Raw genomic sequence first — 19253 nt, 5'->3', positions numbered from 1 at the left:
GGGTTGCAGATCCCCCAAGCTCCTTTGGGTACTTTCTCTAGCTCCTCCATTGGGGGCCCTGTGATCCATCCAATAGGTGACTGTGAGCATCCACTTCTGTGTTTGCTAGGCCCTGGTATAGTCTCACAAGAGACAGCTATATCAGGGTCCTTTCAGCAAAATCTTGCTAGTGTATGCAATGGTGGAGTCTTCATTTCTACGAGTGTAATTTCTAGCAGGTTTAATGTCCTCTGAATAAATTAACATCTGCACTGTAATACAAAGATATTCCTTATCCCTAGTAATATTCTAGTCCATTTGTAGTATACTTAAATGGTTGTGGGGAAAGCTATTTTATACAAAGTTCTTGATATATTCCTAAAACATAATTTCTTGCTCATCCCAAATTATATGTAATTCTTTGAGAATTGGCAAAGCAGGAACTGATTTATTAGTTCTGAGAAAGACTCATGTGGTTAACCTCTTGTCAGGCATGTGATCAGTTAGAAAAATATTAATGCACTTGATTTTGTCAACTTGCAACTCTGAGACACATCAAGTGTTATATAAAACAATCCCTGTGTGTCAGCAAAGATCATCTAGGCCAAATCACCACATTGCCGTTCACTGTGATGTGGTCTTGCTCTGTCACAACAGAAATTTATTATCTCTTAAATGTGTATAGCATGCCTCCCATGCCTTGCAGTGATATCAACTAAATTTTAGGTCACAAAGTCAATACCTGAACCAGAACACAGCTCAGTAAATCTTCCTTCCCTTTCCCACCTTTTCTTAGACACTTAATAGTCCATTTCCCAGAGAACATTCCATATTCACCTTTAAGGACTCAGGAAGGTATTTCCTTAAGGAGCTCTCCAACATCTGCAGCATCTGTGAACTTCGCAAATGGAGCATCTTGATAGCTACCTTATCCTAAAAGAAGAATTAAGAGATATTAAAGACACCTGCTGTGAGAGAGTGGCTTCTATGTATGTGGTGATAGGAATTAGAATGACCACCTTATGGTCATAATTTTGAATACTTAGCCAATAGAGAGTAGCATTATTTAGAAGGATTAAGAGATATAGCCTTATTGGAGTAAGTACGCAACTGGAAGTGGGCCAGGTTTCAGAAGCCCAAGCCAAGCCTAGTGGTTTACTCGTACTGTCCCTGCTGCCTGTGGATCTGGTTGTAGAACTCTCAGCTACTTCTCTAGAACCATGTCTGGTATTGTGTCTGAAAGGCACTATTTCATAATTTGAGGCAGATTCCTCCTGTTTTATGGGTGCCTCCTCTACTAAACTTCTCACTTTTTGGAAGAAAGGACAGGTACCTTTGTCTGAAGTTATCATGAATATCATGCTCTCATGCTCCCTGCCATGACAGTAGTCTAAATATCTGAAACTGTAAGCAAGCCCCAGTTAAATGCTTTCCTTTTTAGGAGTTGCCATGGTCATAGTGTCCCTTCACAGCAACAGAACAGTGACTAAGAAAGACAATATATGAAAAAAGTTATACCTAGGAAACCTCAGCAATATAGTTGCCAAAACAAGGCCTAAAAAAAGAAGACAATGTCAACTGACATGCCAGTGTGACTGGAAGAATTCTCACAAAAAGTCTCCTTAGATGAAGCTCTACAGATGATCAATAGCTGATGAGAACAGAGGAATCAGTCTTCTCAGATAATGAGACCGCCATAGGTTACCCAATCCCACGAGGTCATCACTAAACATTGTGAACAACACTAAACAAATGCAGAAGATTATGTTTATAAATTTCCATATATACGGTCAAGTCTGTGCATATACTTAATAATAATAAAAAGTAAGAGAGCATGAACTTGAGAAAGAATTGGCATAGGGCCCAGAGGCATCTGAAAGAAAGAGGGGGGAGAGGAAATTATGCAAACATAGTACTCATATAAGCAAGTTTCAAAAACTTTAAAAGGCAAATAGAAGAATGAGGATAACTGGAAGTCATGCAGATACAAAGGGCAGTTCTAGTTCATAATGAGCTATATTCCTACTGTTTCATGGGTTCCTTCTCTGCTAAGCTTCTCGATACATGAAAGAAATGACAAGTGCTTCTGTCTGACATGATCATGAACATCATTTTTCAAACTTCAAAAGTATTTCTGAAGTTTCTGCTTTCACTTTTGTACCATCTACCATTCTAGCAATAAAAGGTACAGGAAGTTAACATATCTATGCTCAAAGCATATATGAGCAACTTTTACTTGTGTGTATGTGTGTTAGTCTTGAGGATTAAATCTAGGTTGTTATGCATGCTAAGCAATACCAGATACATACACTGATTATTCCATTGAGTGGCTCTTCTTCTACACAAATAGTTGTGCTTTTGAAGCAAACATAAAAGGATTAAGATGGGAGGAGTTATCTGTGTCACTAGTGCATGGTAAATTTTATATAAGATAGGAGTCTTTAGGTCTACAGCAAAGTACTCAGCTCTATGCTTGCTCACAATCTTCAACCTAACTTATTACCTAAATGAATCTCATCTTTTCTTGATATTAACAACAAAAATGAAATGAAATCAAAAAGTGTCTTTTCTGAGCCCTTCCATATGGGTTATAATGATGCTATAGTGAACCACTAACAGAGTTGGATGGTTTTAGAAATTTACATATAGATAAAGAGATCAATGAGTGGATGGATGGATGGATGGATGGATGGATGGATGGATGGATGGATGGATGGTAAATAGACAATTCACAGATGATAGATGATAGATAGATAGATAGATAGATAGATAGATAGATAGATAGATAGAGACAGATAGATGGTAGATAGTGAAAGATAATAGGAGAGAGAGAGAGAGAGAGAGAGAGAGAGAGAGAGAGAGAGAGAGAGGTAGTGTCTTAGTTACGGTTTTATTGCTGTGAACAGACACCATGGCCAAGGCAAGTCTTATAAAGGACAACATTTAATTGGGGCTGGCTTACAGGTTCAGAGGTACAGTCCATTATCATCAAGGTGGGAGCATGGCAGTATCCAGGCAGGCATGACACAGGAGGAGCTGAGAGTTCTACATCTTCATCCAAAGGCTGCTAGTGGAAGACTGACTTCCAGGCAACTAGGGTGAGGATCTTATGCCCACACCCACAGTGACACACCCATTCCAACATGGTCACACCTATTCCAACAAGGCCATACCTCCAGGTGGTGCCACTCTCTGGTCCAAGGATATACAAACTATCACAGGTAGATAGATAAATAGTAGATATTCTTTAACACTGATATATAATAATAAAGCAGACCATTTCAGCACTATCAAAATGTTCATTTTTTTTTTCCATCAACCTCTTTATCTGACTCTCTGGCTGAAGAAATCATCAGTAGTTTTCTGATTACAAAATTCTCCTTCATCAATATGTCAATCGAATGGAATTATATAATGTATATTTATATACTAAATCTACATTATAATTGTGTTGTGTTTTTCAATATACTGTATATTAGAGCATATTTTGACACTTTTTAAGTTATCAAATGCAATTTGTATTTTATATTTCAGCAGTACATTAATCAGTGGATAGTATTCAAGTATGCATGAATCAGAGCTTCTTTATTCTTTAATCGTTAAATGAATACTTGGTCTGTTATGGTTTACAGGCAGCCACTAGTAAAATTACCATGCTAGTGAATGTATACATTCATGAGATCATCTTTTATTTCTAGAGCTACATTGCACGTATTTGACTTTGTAAGTAAGTGCTTATCTTTTGTCCAAAGTGAATGTACACCTTTACACAATATTTTATAATGCAAGCGTCTAATTGGCATTTCTCCAAAATAATTAACACATATCTGTGCATTCATAGTCAGGAACCATTAATAAAGTAGCCTAAAGCCTCAGCTCTTCATAGTAAAGCACACAGGACTCTTTACTAAGGTAGATCAAACAGTTAAAGCCAACATATATTTCAACAGATCAACTTTTCAAGGGTTTGGCTATGCTGAATTGTACCCAGACACTGTGACTCAGCAGAAAAAGTGGTTTTAGAAATCCTTATAAGTCAAGAAGAAGGAAAACCAAAGTGTGGATACTTTGTTCCTTCTTAGAAGGGGGAACAAGATACCATGGAAGAAGTTACAGAAACAAAATTCAGAGCAGAGACTGAAGGAATGACCATCCAGAGACTACCCCACTTGGGGATCCACCCCATAAGCAACCACCAAACCCAATCACTAGGCAGATGCCAACAAAAGCCTGCTGACAGGAGCCTGATATAGCTGTCTCCTGCGAGGATCTATCAGTGCCTGGAAAATACAGAAATGGATGCTCACAGTCATCCATTGGACGGAGCACAAGGTTCCCAATGAAGGAGCCAGAGAAATTCCCAAGGAACTGAAGTGGACTGAAGCCCCACAGGAGGAACATCAATATGAACTAACCAGTACCCCCAGAGCTCCTTGGAACTATACCACCAACCAAAGAAAACACATGGTGGAACTTGTGGCTCTAGCTATATATGTAGCAGAGGATGGCCTAGTCGGTCATCAATGGGAGGAGAGTCCCTTGGTCCTGTGAAGGCTCTATGCCCCAGTATAGGGGAATGCTAGAACCAGGAATGGGAGTGGGTGGATTGGGGAGTAGGGGGAGGGGAGGAAAGGGGAGGGGATTTTTGGAGGGGAATCTAGGGAAGGGGATAACATTTGAAATGTAAATAAAGAAAATATCTAATAAAAAACTTCAAAAGAAAAACTTCAATAAAAGAAAACCAAAAAAAAATTGGCTTTCTTTTGTTTGATGTAATTAGTGCTTAGCTTAGAGATGTGGGAATTGGATGATAGCCTGTAGTTCTCAGCATAATAGATATTCTTCTGATTTCATCGCATCCTATTACTGCAAATGGAAGTCCTGTGTTTGATTCCATTTAAATCCTTGCTCATTTTCAATAAGGTGTTATTCCTTGGGAGATTGTTAAGTATGTTTTTAAATCATAAAACCTATGATTTTACTAAAAAAAAAAAATGAAAAAAAGAAATCCTCATAAGGGTCCTCTGCTGCTCCTCCTGGAAGACCAATGAAGTCAACTACTCTAGACTCTCCGGGCTCTCAGAGACTGAAACCCAAACTAAAGAACATACACAGGCACATATGGGAGGATGTGCAGCTTGGTCTTTATGTGGGTCCTGAACAATTGGAGTGGTGGCTATCTCAAAATCTGTTGCATGAGTTGGAGAGATGGCTCAGGTTAAGAGCACTGTCTGCTCTTCCAGAGGCCTTAAGTTCAAAACCGCATGATGTCTTACAACCATCTGTAATGGGATCTGGTGCCTTCTTCTGGTGTGTCTGAAGACAGATGCAGTATATTTACATATGTTAAATAAATACATCTTCTTTTTAATCTGTTGCCTGTCTGTAGGATATTTTCTTTGGGGGGGGGGCTGCTTGTCTGCCCTCAGTAGAAGAGGGTGCCCATAGACTCGCAGATTTGATGTGTCAGGGTGGAGAGATACCTTGGAGCACCCCTCTCCTCAGAGGAGAAGAGGAGAGGGGGATGAGGGAAAGATTGTGGGATTGGGTGACCAGGAGAGGAATTGTGAGCAGATTGTAAAGGGAATAAGTAAAAGAAATTAAAAAAAGGTTAATAGAATATAAAAAAATAAATAAAAATGGTCAAGTCTTTAGTCCCCATGGTCTCAAACCTCGAGGAGAGGAATCAAACAAAAGTTACACAGATTAATCATGAAATGATCATACACAGTCTCCCCTCCCCCCAACACACACCTGCAAGTTATTTTGAAATTTAAAGGAGACAAATCTAAGAGATGGGGAGATAGGGTGTGCATGGTGCCATCTTTGCTAGTACTTTGTACAACTTTGTCTTAATGAGCAAATTCATAATTGCCCATGTTTCTATTCTCTTTAAGTCACATCATCTGTATGTTTAAAGTAACTTCTTATCTATTCCTGTCAAAACTAAAGCAAGCAAGCAAGCAAGCAAGCAAGCAAGCAAGCAAGCAAGCAAGAAAGAGAAATCCTTATAGCCCAATTTGTATTTGGTAAACAACACAATACAAGGAGCATCCTTTCCTGAGTCAGGTGGGTCTCCATGTGTTCTCCATGTTCATCTAGGACAGAGATAAATACAGACCCTCCAAAAACCTCATTCTTTGCTTCAAAAATGATGAGCTGAATTCATTAACCAACCAGAAAGTAAATATTAACCAAACAGGTCAAATTCTCTACTTCCCCTGCTGAACATACAACACCCCTTTCCCCGAACAGCTTCCAAAAAAATAGGCAGAGCTCAGGGGGAAATGTTTTCTGATCCATAACAGATGTGACTGTGCTTTCCATGACCCTACAGAAAGTTCTCTATGGCTCTGTTAATTTCTTTTCATAAACAGCTGAACTTTATCCCCATGAATCTGTAAGAACAAAGTCTGTGTTAACCAACTTCAGTTAATTTTGCCTTCATCACATGACTGACCTTTGGTCCACTCTCAGTCTGACCCAACACTCTCAGACAGAAGCCTTCTTTTTGCCATGAGGACTCTCCATAGCCTTTCTTTGAAGAAAACAAGAGACTAACTTCATAGGAGAACAGACCTCTTCCTCACCTCCCATACATTTGTAGATCCTAGGGTCTGTGATGCCTCTATTACAATTGTCCCTTCCTCCTGTTGTGCAATAATCATGTATATAAAAATTCTCCTCTGTAAAAAAAAATTGCTACAGCCTCATTAAAATGTGACTAGCATGAGAACCTAATGATGAGTACCAACTGTTTTGGCATGAGTTTATTATTATTATTATTATTTAATATTTTTTAACAATGCAATCATTTATCTCCCTCCTGGACTGCCCTACTACAGTTCCTCATCCTATTCCTCTCCCCACCCCCATCTCCAAGAGGATGTCGCTACCTTTACCCCTATCTCTCAAGTGTTAAGTAAGTCTTCTCTCACTGAGGCCAGACCAGGTAGTCCTCTGCTGTATGTGTCAGGGCCTTGTATGCTGCCTGGTTGGTGGCTCAGTGTCTGAGAGATCTCAGGGATCCAGGTTAGTTGAGACTGCTGGTCATCCTCTGGGGTCACTCTCCTCCTTAGCTTCTTCCAGACTTTCCCTAATTCAACCACAGGGGTCCCTGACTTCAGTCCATTGGTTGGGTGTATCTGCATCTGACTCTTTCAGCTGCTTGTTGGATCTCTCGGAGGGCAACCATGCTAGGCTCCTGTCTGTAAGCATACTATAGCATCTTTAATAGTGTCTTGGAGCTTCCCCTTGAGCAGGATCCCAATTTGGGTTGGTCACTGGACCTTCTTTCCCTCAGTCTCTTCTCCATTTTTGTCCCTGCATATCTTTGAGACAGGGAAAATTCCAGGTCAGAGTTTTTGACTCTGGGATGGAAACCCCATCCCTCTATTAGAAGCCCTGTCTTTCTATTGGAGGCAGGTCCCTCCCTCTGGGTCCTGAGCATCTCTCAGTGCCCAGGTCTCTGGGACATTGGCATTTTGGGGAGGGGTACATAGGGGATTTCCTAAACAAAACTCTAATGGCTCAGGCTCTAAGATCAAGGATTGACAAATGGGACCTCATGAAACTTAAAAGCTTCTATAAGGCAAAAGATATAGTCAATAGGACAAACTTGCAACCCACAGATTGTGAAAACAATCTTCACTAACTCCACATCCAATAGAAGGCTAATATCCAAAATATATAAAGAACTCAAGAAAGTAATCTCCAACAAAACAAATAACCCAATCAAAAAATAGGGTATAGAACTAAACAGAGAATTCACAACAGAGGAATCTGGAATGACAGAGAAGCATTTAAAGAAATGTTCAAAGTCCTTAGAGATCAGGGAATTGCAAATAAAAACGACCCTGATATTCCACCTTACACCAATCAGAAGGGCTAAGATAAAAAAAACTCTGGTGACAGCACATGTTGTCTAGAATGTGGAGAAACAAGAACACTCCTCCATTACTGGTGGAATTACAACCTGTACAACCACTCTGGAGATCAATCTGGAGGTTCCTCAGGAAATGGAAATAGATCTACCTGAAGACTCAGATATACTACTCTTGGTCAAATACCCAAAAGAGGTACCACCATGCCACAGAGGCACATGCTCCACTATGTTCAGAGAGGCCTTATTTGTGATAACCAGAAGCTGGAAACAACCCAGATATCCCACAACAGAAGAATGAATACAGAATATTGCTTCATTTGCACAATGGGATATTATTCCTCTATTAAGAACAAGGACATTATGAGTTTTGCAGGGAAATGGATGGAATTAGAAAATATTATCCTGAGTGAGATAACTCAGATCCAAAAGTACATGCATGGTATGTACTCACTAATAAGTGGTTATGAGCCAAAGGAATATAGAATACCTAGGATATAATCCAAAGAACTCAAGAAGGTTAACAAGTTGAAGGGTCCAAGTGAGGGTGACTCAACCCCACTTGAGAGGGAGAAGAAAGCAATCACAGGAGGGGGGAAGAGAAAGACTTAGGTGGGAAAGGTGACAGGGAGGGGAAATGGGAACATATTCAGGTATGGGGGGGCAGGCCTGAAACCCTGAGGGCCAGCAAAAAGAATAGAAATAGCAACTTCAGGAGGTAGGAGGTAGGGGGATCCTCTAGAATATACCAGAGACCTGGAAGGTGAGAGTCTCTCAGGACTCAAATGGGGGACCTTAGATGAAATGCCATACAATGGGGAGAATTACCTTTTAGAATCTACCTCCAGTAGAAAGACAGGGTATCAAGTGGAGGGATGGAGTTGCCATCCCACAGTCAAAACTCTGACCCAGAATTGTTCCTGACTGAAAGAACTGCAGGGTCAAAAAAGAAGAAGAGCCTAAGGAAAAGTCCAGTGACAGGCCCACAGTGGGATCCAGTTCAGGAGGAGGCCCTAATGACTGATGCTATGTTGTGCTAACAGGGACCTATCATGACTGACCTCCAAGAGGCCCAATATGTGGCTGAAAGAGTCAAATGCAGATACTTAACACCCAACCACAGAAGAGATTGTGTGTATGTCTGTGCCAGTGCCTACAGAGACCAGAGATTGATGTTGAGTGTCTTCTGAACTTTTTCTCAATTTTTTTTTTTTTTTTTTTTTTTTTTTTTTTTTCAAAACAGGGTTTCTCTGTATACCCTGTATAGCCCTGGAACTCACTTTGTAGACCAGGCTGGCCTCGAACTCAGAAATCCGCCTGCTTCTGCCTCCCGAGTGCTGGGATTAAAGACGTGTGCCACCACGCCTGGCCCCCACTTTTTCTCAATCTTATTTGTGTCTGTGTGTCTGTGTGTTTGTATGCATGAGCACACATGTGGGTATAGTGTTGATGCATATACTCATGTTCACATATGTGTTTGTGGTTGTGTGTGAATAAAAGTGTCTGTGGAGACCAGAGAACAATCTTGTTTGAAGCAGGGTTTCTTGCTTCTTCCTGTTGCATCTGCCAGGCTAGCCTTGTGATCTTCCAGGGTTGTGTCTCCACCTCTCATTTTTCCATTGGCATGCTAGGATTTCAACTGCTCTGTGAATTCTATGGATCTGAACTCTAGTCTTCATGGTTGCTTTATGAGTACTTTATTCACTGATCAATTTCTGCAGCTGTGGGAGCTTATTTTTTGAAACAAGATCTCTGAGGAAGTCCACTAATTCAGTTATAAGCCCCCAGTGATCCACCTGTATCATCCTTTCCTGCACTAGGATTATAGGTGCATGTTGTGCCTGGCTTCTTGTATGGGTGCTGGGGATCTGACATTCTTCAACAACTAACTAAGCCTTCTCTCTAGCGCTGAGAAGAGATATTTAGAGATAAAATTGGGAAGAGCAGTTTCTCTTTTTTTAATTTTTTATTAGACATTTTCTTCATTTATATTTCAAATGCTATCCCAAAAGTCCCCTATATCCTCCCCCTGCCCTGCTCCCCTACCCACCCACTCCCACTTCTTGGCCCTGGCATTCCCCTGTACTGGGGCATATAAAGTTTGCAAGACCAAGGGGCCTCTGGGAAGAGCAGTTTCTTTGTTTGGTTTTGTATGTTTTGTGGTTGGTTGGTTGTTTTAGCTCATTTCATTCCAGAAAGGAGTAGATCTAGATTGCTGGCAAATACTTCACTCTTCTCCCAGATCTGTATCATTGGGACTTCCCTATTATTTTTGCCATGTGTGTGTTCGGCTCCATTAAGAGAAAGAAGCCAGAGTCTGAAGGACAGATAAGATTTGTCTATCCCTTTTGAGTTCTGGTTTGCATTCTCTCCTACTTCATGTTCATTTCCCTCTCCTCAAGTGTTTTCCCTTGGTGTTTCCATCTCAAACATCAGACAGGACTGAAGCAGCCATGTAGGAACCGCTTAAGCAGTACACAGTTGGGGGCTGGCAAGATGGCTCAGTGGGTAAGAGCAACGACTGCTCTTCCAAAGATCCTGAGTTCAAATCCCAGCAACCACATGGTGCTCACAACCACCTGTAATAAGATCTGACTCACAACCACCTGTAATAAGATCTGACGCCCTCTTCTGGTGTTTTTGAAGACAGCTACAGTGTACTTATTTATTAGAGTGAGCAGGGACGACCAGAGCGAGCAGAGGTCCTAAATTCAGTTCCCAACAACTACCCGAAGACTCACAACCATCTGTACAGCTACAGTGTGGACTCATATATATTAAATAAATCTTTTTTTAAAAAAAGCAGCATACAGTTGCATAAAGGCTAAATTCCTGTGATAAATTGCCAATTACTAGTGCTGTAGATTTTATCATTTAAATCAATTTACTTGTGTGTGGGGTGGGGTGGGATGGGGTGGGGTAAGGGGAACGCATACCATGTACACATGGAGAAGCCAGAGGACAACATGTGAAAATCAATTCTCTTCTTCTACCATGTAAGTTCCAGCTCAGGTAATCAAGCTTGGTTGCAAGCACCTTCATCAACTGAACCACTTCACCAACCCCTTTCTACTTTGAAATAAACTTTGACATGGAATATTTTCTGTTAACTGAAAATGTCATCACTGTTTGTAATGTTTGTAACCTATTCACTTACCTTGTCCCCAATCCTAATATTTTCTTGAATCTTACTTCATCTTAAAAGAGACCTATGGGGCTGATGTTCATACTGAGTATGAACTATGTAATACAAAATGGTATTTCTGCATTATGACCTGTGTTCCAAATAGAAATTATTATGATGGAATTATAACCCTGACTGAAATGATCAAACAAAGCCTGTGACCATACCAAGTGTTCTGCTTGAGCAGCAGGATTTCACAAGAAGGAGATGCTTGGTACCGACCTTTGTATAAGGTCTGTCCGGACTTTAGAGGTTGCAAAACAACCATTGAGCAGAGCAGGTTGTGGCATGGTTATGATAGTTTGTATATGCTCGACCCAGGAGTGGCACTATTAGAAAGTATGGTCCTGTTGGAGTAGGTGTGTCATTGTGGGTGTGGGCTGTAAGACCCTCACCCTAGCTGCTTGGAAGTCAGTATTCTGTTAGCAGCCTTCAAATGAAGATGTAGAACTCTCAGCTCCAGCTGTACCATGCCTGTCAGGATACCTCTATGTTCCTGCCTTGATGATAATGGAATGAACCTCTGAACCTGTAAGCCAGCCTCAATTAAATGTTGTCCTTATAAGAGTTGCCTTGGTCGTGGTGTCTGTTCACAGCAGTAAAACCCTAACTAAGACACAGGCCATTAGAAAACACACTAGTTACTATGCTCCATGGAACCACTGGGTATCTTGTTAAAAGCATGAAGAAAAATCATCTTGTTGGACTTGAATAGTTGTTAGACTTTGGTGTGAGGCTTGTGCAGCTCAGTCTTTCAAGACAAAACCACATTTGTCCTAAATCATTTCCCTCTCTATTCCTGCTACGTTCCTGGCCATTATAAATGGCCTTTGACCTATTTTTGGTGTCCATGAACTGACTTATCAGTGTCTAGGCACTAACTCCAGATGGCCCCTCCCCTGTTTGCTCTGTCTGACTTCCAGATCTCTGGTCAGTGTGTTCACAGACTTCCCTTCTTTAGTTTGACCATTTGGAACACCAGTTCATTGGATGATGGAAGAGAATATATATCTGCACTAACAGTGCTGGCAAGGGTGTGCTTCTATTGACTCCAATGACCAGAATCTCACCATGTTTTTTGATCCTGTTGCTTTAACATGTTGGGAAATGTGTGGACTAATGAGACCTCTCTGTGACCCTTTACCTATGTTTGTTCACCAACGACAATGGTCAGTGGCAGGCCTTTCACTGACCCTTGCACTCTCTATGTAGAAAACAGCCTTCCCTTTCTATTCCTGTTTATTTATTCTTCTCTCACAAAACACATTCTAACCACAGAAAAAGTCCTAGCCAGAAGCACTGAAGCAGATTGGGTTTGGGAAGGTTCATTTGTATTCTTTTTGTTTTGTTTTGTTTTGTTTTGTTTTGTTTTGTTTTGTTTTGTTTTGCTTTGTTTTGTTTAAATTTGTATTCTTTTTCAGTGCTGGTGACAGAACCTCAGAAACTGTATGTAAATAAGAAGCAAATTAAAGTTTGATATCAGAGTACTGCAAGGATACTAGCAAGTATCCCTGAGTACATTTGGAACCAGCTTCTGCGTGTGTACACCCACACCCTGAAACAGAAATGTATTGTTCAGGTAATATAGGAGAAAGGGAACAGGAACACATTGGTGACCTGCCAGTGGTGGCCATGGGCAAAGTCCTTTTGTAAATGGCATTTGGAGACTATTTATGAAACCATTTCTGTGTTAGAAATTTATCAAAAGAATGCAATTCATGGGCAAAAGTTCTCTATGAAAAATTGTGCATAACAGAGACATGTCACCCTCTATCTACATTCATAGATATGATGGTAAATATTTTTAATTAGGAATCCTTAATAATAGAATTGTATTATAGATGAGGGTTTTAAAATGTATATCTTTTATGGTTTATTCACATTTTCAAAGTGTTAATACCTTTGTGATTTTTTAAGTAGAGAGATTCATTTTTCTGGATATGAGTAACTCAAAGAAATATAACTATCTTAATACGCTATAAAGTATTTACACACACAAACACACACATAGTCTCAAATAAATATAACTTGAATTAGCACACTTCTTTCCAGTCTCAAATACATTTGCTGTCACAGGGCTACAAATAGCTGTTTTCAGTTTCGTCATATTTATTTATCAATTCATAATAAATCTTTCCTCCACTCAATCAAGAATTTCTCACAAATCCCAGCAGACTGCTCAGTATTTGACGGTTTCCTAAATCTTACTAAATGAAAAACCTCCTTTCTTCCCTCACAAAATTTCCATAACCAATGAGTTCTAACAATTTCTACCTTTATCCAACAGGAATATTGTGATTCATCCCCTTCAGTAGAAAGCCAAAAGGAGATGAGGAGTTCCCACCTGCCAGCTTCTCCTGGTCGTCACCTGCAAAGCTGTCTCCTCTGTCAGTCTCTCCAGAAGCCAGCTGGAGAAGCAGCAGCAGCTGGAGGAGCAGCAGCAGCAGCAGCTGGAGAAGCAACAGTGATAGCCGGTGATGATGAGGAGCTTGGATCTGACTTCTAGGACACTGTTTAGCAGAAGTTCTTAGAGCATGTGTACCAAGCTATGCAAACTCAAAAGTGTGTCATTTCAGGCCCCTCCCTCTGGGGTCCTTGCTCCAGAATCTGCTCTGTAACTGGGAAGTTAACTGTGTACATGTGTGGCTCTTTTTCAAAACAGAACAGCTTTTTGCTCCTAGAAATCTCACTGTGTCACTCAGAAACTGAGCTGTGAAACCAGCTGACCAGGAGTTAGTGGCTGTGTGGGTATACACATGTGATGGAGTATTATTTAACCATAAAGGAATAAAAGTTTCATATTTGGTATAATATGGGTGAATCCTAACTACATTGTATTAAATGAAATAAGCTAGACACAGAAGAGAAATATCAGATGATCCCACTTAGGAGATCAGTGTAGAGGAAGCAAATTCAGACAGGGAAGGTAGAATAGGGGTTACCAAGAGCTCAGTAGGTAAAGAGGTCACATTAGGGAATGATGATATAGTTGAGGTGTAGATAATGGGTATAATTGCAAAATCCTGTGAATATATTTAACACACTATATTGTACACTTAATTAAAACAGTGTTATGCAAACTTTACAACAATATATTTACATATCTGTATGGATATATGTGAATGTATGTATATGTATGCACATATACATATATTTTGGCATATGTGTCAACAGAAAACAAAACACAATATATCCTATTTCTCAATTATCAATGTATACATTCCTTCCTGTCTGTGAATCTCTATCCATTAGACTCATATAAATGCACTTTCTTTTTCTCAGAGTTGTTGAAGGTAATCATTGTTACTTAAATGTAAATAGGTGTGTGTGTGTGTGTGTGTGTGTCCATGTTCCTCTGCATAGTGGGGAGTGCTCATTCTGTTGTGTATACATATAGAAGCCAGAAGTTAGGTGTCTTCCTCGATGACTCTCCACCTTATCTTTTGAACCTGGAGCTTTTCAATTTGGTCAGACTGCCTGGGCAACACTCCCAGGAGCTCCTCCCTCTTGTCTCCCTCTTCTCAGTGCTAGCATAACTGAGTGCTTAGCTGTGCCCCATGTTTAACTGAGTGCTGGAGATCAGAATTAAGTCCTCCTAAGTACATGGCAGGCACTCTACTGGCAACCATCTCTCAAGTGTTAACTCTTAACTAAACAACTTTAGTCAATGTTTTGCTGTTCAGTGATTTGGAAACTGCTCATTTTTGCTAGTGTCAGGTAGGATCCAGAAATCAAAGGGAACACGGCAACTCCCATACTTCACTTACCTTGTGATTTTTAGCAGAGCAAAGTTTGGATAGCTTTCCAGTTTTTCTTTTACACAGCATTATGGATACTACAAAAATCTCACTGAAGCACAAAAACCTTGAAGTCAGTTCTCTGGGTTCCAAATTTGATGTTAACACCCCTTAAGAGAATCCACTGAGTAATAGTGTCTAGCAAGAAGTCTGGGTATTGGGGTAACTGAAAACTTTGCAACTATGTTCCAAAGGGAGTGTGGAGATGAGATGAAGAGAAGAGGAGGAAGGAAAAGGAAAATTATTTTTAGAGTTAGCTTTAGTGTTTGCATAATGATCAGAATTATGACACAGAAATTCATGATTTATTTAACCATTTTTCTGTTTTGGAAATTTAGGACACCCCAAAATCTTACTGTTAATTTTAAAAGAACAACATAAGAGGCATCTTTGTAATCTTTGTATATACTTCTCAGTTTTCATAGTTTTATTTTGTAAATAGTTTATTTTTCATTAATAATTAACACACAGAATTAGGTTTTATTGTGCCAGTTTCAGACAAAATTTATTTTGTTGAATCACCTCACCTTTCTCACCCCCTATACCCTCAACCCCCCATCCCTGTACCTTACACACATCCTCCATCTCCACGTTCATCTCCCCTGTGCCCTTCCTCTACTTCTGCAACACTTCCTTTCCCTCTTTGTGCACTCTTTTCTGATTCCAGAGCCTACAGTCAGGGAATTCAGCTCAACTTACATACATACAGACAGACTTTATAGGCAAGGCTCCACATGTGAGAGATATGCTGTCTGTCTAAATCTGGAGGGTTTTTTTTTTCTAATTCCCATATTCATTCATTTTCCTGTAAGTTATGTCATTTCGTTTTTCTTTACAGCTGAATAAATACCATTTATATAAGTGCCACGTTTTCCTTATCCGTTCATCTGTTGGCTCCATTTGGGCTGGTTCCATTTCTTTGCTATTTTGAATAGAAAACCAATAAATGTGGATGTGCAGGTATCTCTGTGGTAGAATACACACACATACACACACACACACTCACACACACACATACACACACACTCACACACTCAGAAGTATATCTGGATCATAGGGAAGTTCTGTTTTTTTTTTTAATTTTTAGAAATGTATACTAATTCATAAAATGGCTGTACTAGGATACATTACCTCCAACAGGGACTGAGAATTCCTCACATCCTCAACAGCACTGCTGTCTCTTTTCTTTATCTTAGTAATTGTCACTAGGGGAAGATGGAATCCAAAATCTACCTTCAATTTTCATTCAGCTGGTAACTAAGAATGCTGAATGCCTTTTTAATCTTTGGTGTCCATATGTGGTTCTACTTTTGCGAACGGTATCTTCCATTTATTGGCTAATTTATTGACTAGCTATTTTGAAGTTTAATTACTGCCGTTCTTTATATATTCTAGATGCCAAGCCCCTGTCTGAGGCATAGCTGGCAAAGACATTCTCCGCTCTGCAGGCTGTTGGAGAATGTTGCAGAATGTTCACTCTGTCCCGTACTCTGTGGACAAAGGGAGGAGCTTCTCTGACAGGCATTCCGGAGCCCAGTCCTCCGGTTCTTCTCTCCACCATATCCAGATGCTCCAGCTCTGGAATCCCTGGCTCCAATCTCTCTTCCCAGTAATTTTCCAGCATTTTTCACACACTAGACTGTAACTAGACACTGAGGATCCCTACCGCTTCCAAAATCTTACATCCAGGAGTTGTCAGTGGGAAGGCAGGGTCCATAGAAGAGGGCCAGTGTCAGCCAGGTTGAAGGGAAGGGGAGGTGTATGGCAGTCCCAAAGGTGCTTGAGGCAAAGCAAAGTCAGCTGAGGTGTGAGCAGTAAAGGGGCTCCAGCAGTATCTTGCTGAAGACCCCGCATTTCTTGGGAACTGCAAAGTCCTAAAATTCCTGCACTAAGGGCCAGTAGGTGCTGGGGGTGGCGGTGGGGGCATAATGGGGTCTCCTGCAGCTCGGCTGAAGCTGGGTTTGTATAATCAAGACAATTTAAACTATTTGCCAGGACATTTACTTGAAGGTGGTCTTGGAATCCTGTGAGGATCTAAGGAAGGGAAATACCTGCCCTCAACACCTATCACGGACATCAGTAAGCAAAGCTAGTCACTGGGTGAGTCACAGTGGACAGACCAGGGATGTAAATGGCTCACCCGTGTCTTGGCGGAACTGGTTCATGGACTGCAGGTCGATGATGTAGGGGGCAATCTGTCTCTCCACCTAGCCCAGCACCACGCTGGCCCTGCGCGTGAACCAGCGCAGCACCACCTTGAAGTGGTGCTTCACAGCAGGGCTGTAGGGACACCAGCCGCCTTGATAGGTCAGCCATTCCTACACCACTAGGGTCCAAGGTTGAGGTCTGGAGCATAAAGTGCCCTGAGATACTCCCTCCCCCCTTCCCCGTCCCTGCACACCCGGCCTCGGGCGCCACCGCCTCCTGGGAAGCCTCAGCTGTGGCTCATGGGGGAGTCTGCAGTCGCTTAGGCACCGGGACGCGGACCCGTAGCTGCCCGCCTCCGACTGCGCTCCACCGCCCCTGCCGCTGCCGCTACTCCGAGGGGTCCAGCGGCTTCATGCAAAGACCTGACCCTGCACATCGTCGCCCGCCTTGCAAAGCCACCCAGGGCGCACGGCCCAAGCGCGACGCAGCACCCGCCTCGCACCAGTTGAGCCTTGCTCGAGCTGCACGGTCACGCCCTCCGTCCTCTCTCCGCTGGGAGCAAGGCAACGGCGGTGGCACAGCTCCCTCCCTGCCGCTCCGCTCAGAGGCTTCCAGGAGTCTCCCCTCCCCGGAAGAACGCCAAGGTGAGCTCACGCCCGCGGAGGCTTCGCGGGTTCCCGGGTGTCCGAAAGCTCGCTTGCCATCCCGGTCCCAGGGGCCACCGCGGGGACTGAGGTTTGCAGCCACTAACTTTCTGTCTGTTTTCAGCGCAGCGCTGGCTGTATCCGCGGCCGGAGCTCCTACACTTGAGTCTCACCAGGGCTTTTGCTCGCACTGACACACACACACTGACGAACACACTCACGCTCAGCCCCACGCCTTCTTCTTCTGGCCTGCTATTACCTCATCCAGGCCTGAATCCTGTAGGTGTGTCAGATATGCAGAAGCCACGCCCCCTGACAGCTTGCACCAGCATCCTAGAGCTTTCATGCTCTCTGCTGGTCAAATGCCACAGTTGTGACCACTGAAAGTCAGTGCCAAGGGATGCATGCGTTTATGGTATAAACTTTATGCTGTCTATGTAGAAATCAGAGCAGGCTGAAATATTGTACTGCCTTTTGAAAGTCAATATGAAACAAAGAAATAGACCCTTATACTCTGTACCCATTGGATGTTGTATATGTACATACATAAAATGGGTTTAATTAGAACTACCCCCAGACACTAATGACTATCAAATAAAAAGCCTAGTGCCAGGTGTGGGGCCAGGTGTGGGTTACCTTTTAAAGCTGCCCCACACAACCCCTCAAAGCATTACAGGCTATTCCACGGCTCTTGGTTACTGTCCAGAACTTGATAAGGGGTTAATACAGACGTCCCATTTAGGGCTGAGAACTCTGTATTATTCTCAACACTTTGACCAAGTATGAGTCTCTGTGTTGAATAATACTCATATTTTAAAGAAAGCTTCTGCCTAGGCCTATGGACATAAACATAAATATTGAGAAGGAATTTTGACACAAGACTGTTTAGGAATTAGCAGTGGCATCTTCTACTCTAGGACCTAGGAGCTCCCCAGCCATTGATTTGGAGCCAGTCTTCTAGTGTGGTTGTGCCATTTCTCCCTTTGACCAAGCAATGTACTCAACATCTAGTCTCCTCATATCCATCACCATCACTATCGTCGTCATCGTTGTCGTCGTCATCAGCATCATTATGAGGAAGCACAAACTATAGTGTGTATGTGGAGAGGGAAGGACGACTTTGTAGAGTCAGTTCTTTTTTATCATTATGTGGGTCCTGGGCATTGAACTCGGGTTATTTGGTGTGTGGTAAGCTCTATTAGCCACTGGGCCATTTTGTGAATCCTATTATCAGTATACTTTATTTTAGCGTTCCTGTTAGGGGTGTCATGATATTTCTTGAGCTTTTAACGTGTGTGAACACGCCGTGTGTTAATAATAGTGATGTTTATTTAGTGTGTCCCTATGTGACTTCTTGATTTCTGCATCTTCTTTGTGAAATGTTTGTTCATGTGTTTGGCTACTTTTAAAATGAAGTGAGAACATTAAAAATATCCTCAATGGCTCTTCCGGTCAGAAAAGCACCTGAGCAGCTGGGGCGCAGGGTCTGCTGACACTCGCCAACTGCCCACAACACCCGCCACAGGATCTTAAGACTTCTGGTGAGGGGAGCACAGCTTCTGCTCCAATCCAATTGCGCGGGACCTGAGACTGCATTAGTTAGGGAAGCAGAAACCGGC

At 41.8% G+C, this 19253-nt stretch overlaps 1 protein-coding gene and 1 long non-coding RNA gene across 5 annotated transcripts in view; one reads left to right on the top strand and one right to left on the bottom strand.

Annotated features, from left to right (window-relative positions):
- Positions 1-13835, bottom strand: part of LOC110285808 (glycine N-acyltransferase-like protein) — a 29227-nt gene extending 15392 nt beyond the window's left edge. Inside the window, exons 1-2 of one of the 4 annotated variants that reach the window (XM_029472543.1) lie at positions 13390-13835; positions 817-912 (exon numbers count right to left, since the gene is read on the bottom strand). In XM_029472543.1, the coding sequence (XP_029328403.1) occupies positions 817-894 (78 nt within the window). In that variant the 5' untranslated portion in view covers positions 895-912; positions 13390-13835. Of the gene's footprint in view, positions 1-816; positions 913-13319 lie in introns of all 4 variants that reach the window. The other 3 variants (XM_021152243.2, XM_021152244.2, XM_029472544.1) reach the window with 3 other exon arrangements.
- On the top strand, positions 12327-13416 carry LOC115029985. Its single transcript, XR_003835558.1, has 3 exons — positions 12327-12368; positions 12467-12624; positions 13333-13416. It is a non-coding gene; the product is annotated as an uncharacterized LOC115029985 (long non-coding RNA).
- Positions 13836-19253: the final 5418 nt, after the last annotated feature.

Source organism: Mus caroli, chromosome 19 (genome assembly GCF_900094665.2).
Source record: "Mus caroli chromosome 19, CAROLI_EIJ_v1.1, whole genome shotgun sequence".
Classification (NCBI taxonomy): Eukaryota; Metazoa; Chordata; class Mammalia; order Rodentia; family Muridae; genus Mus; species Mus caroli.
Note: the sequence above shows the minus strand (reverse complement) of the source record. Positions and strands in the feature narration are given on the sequence as shown.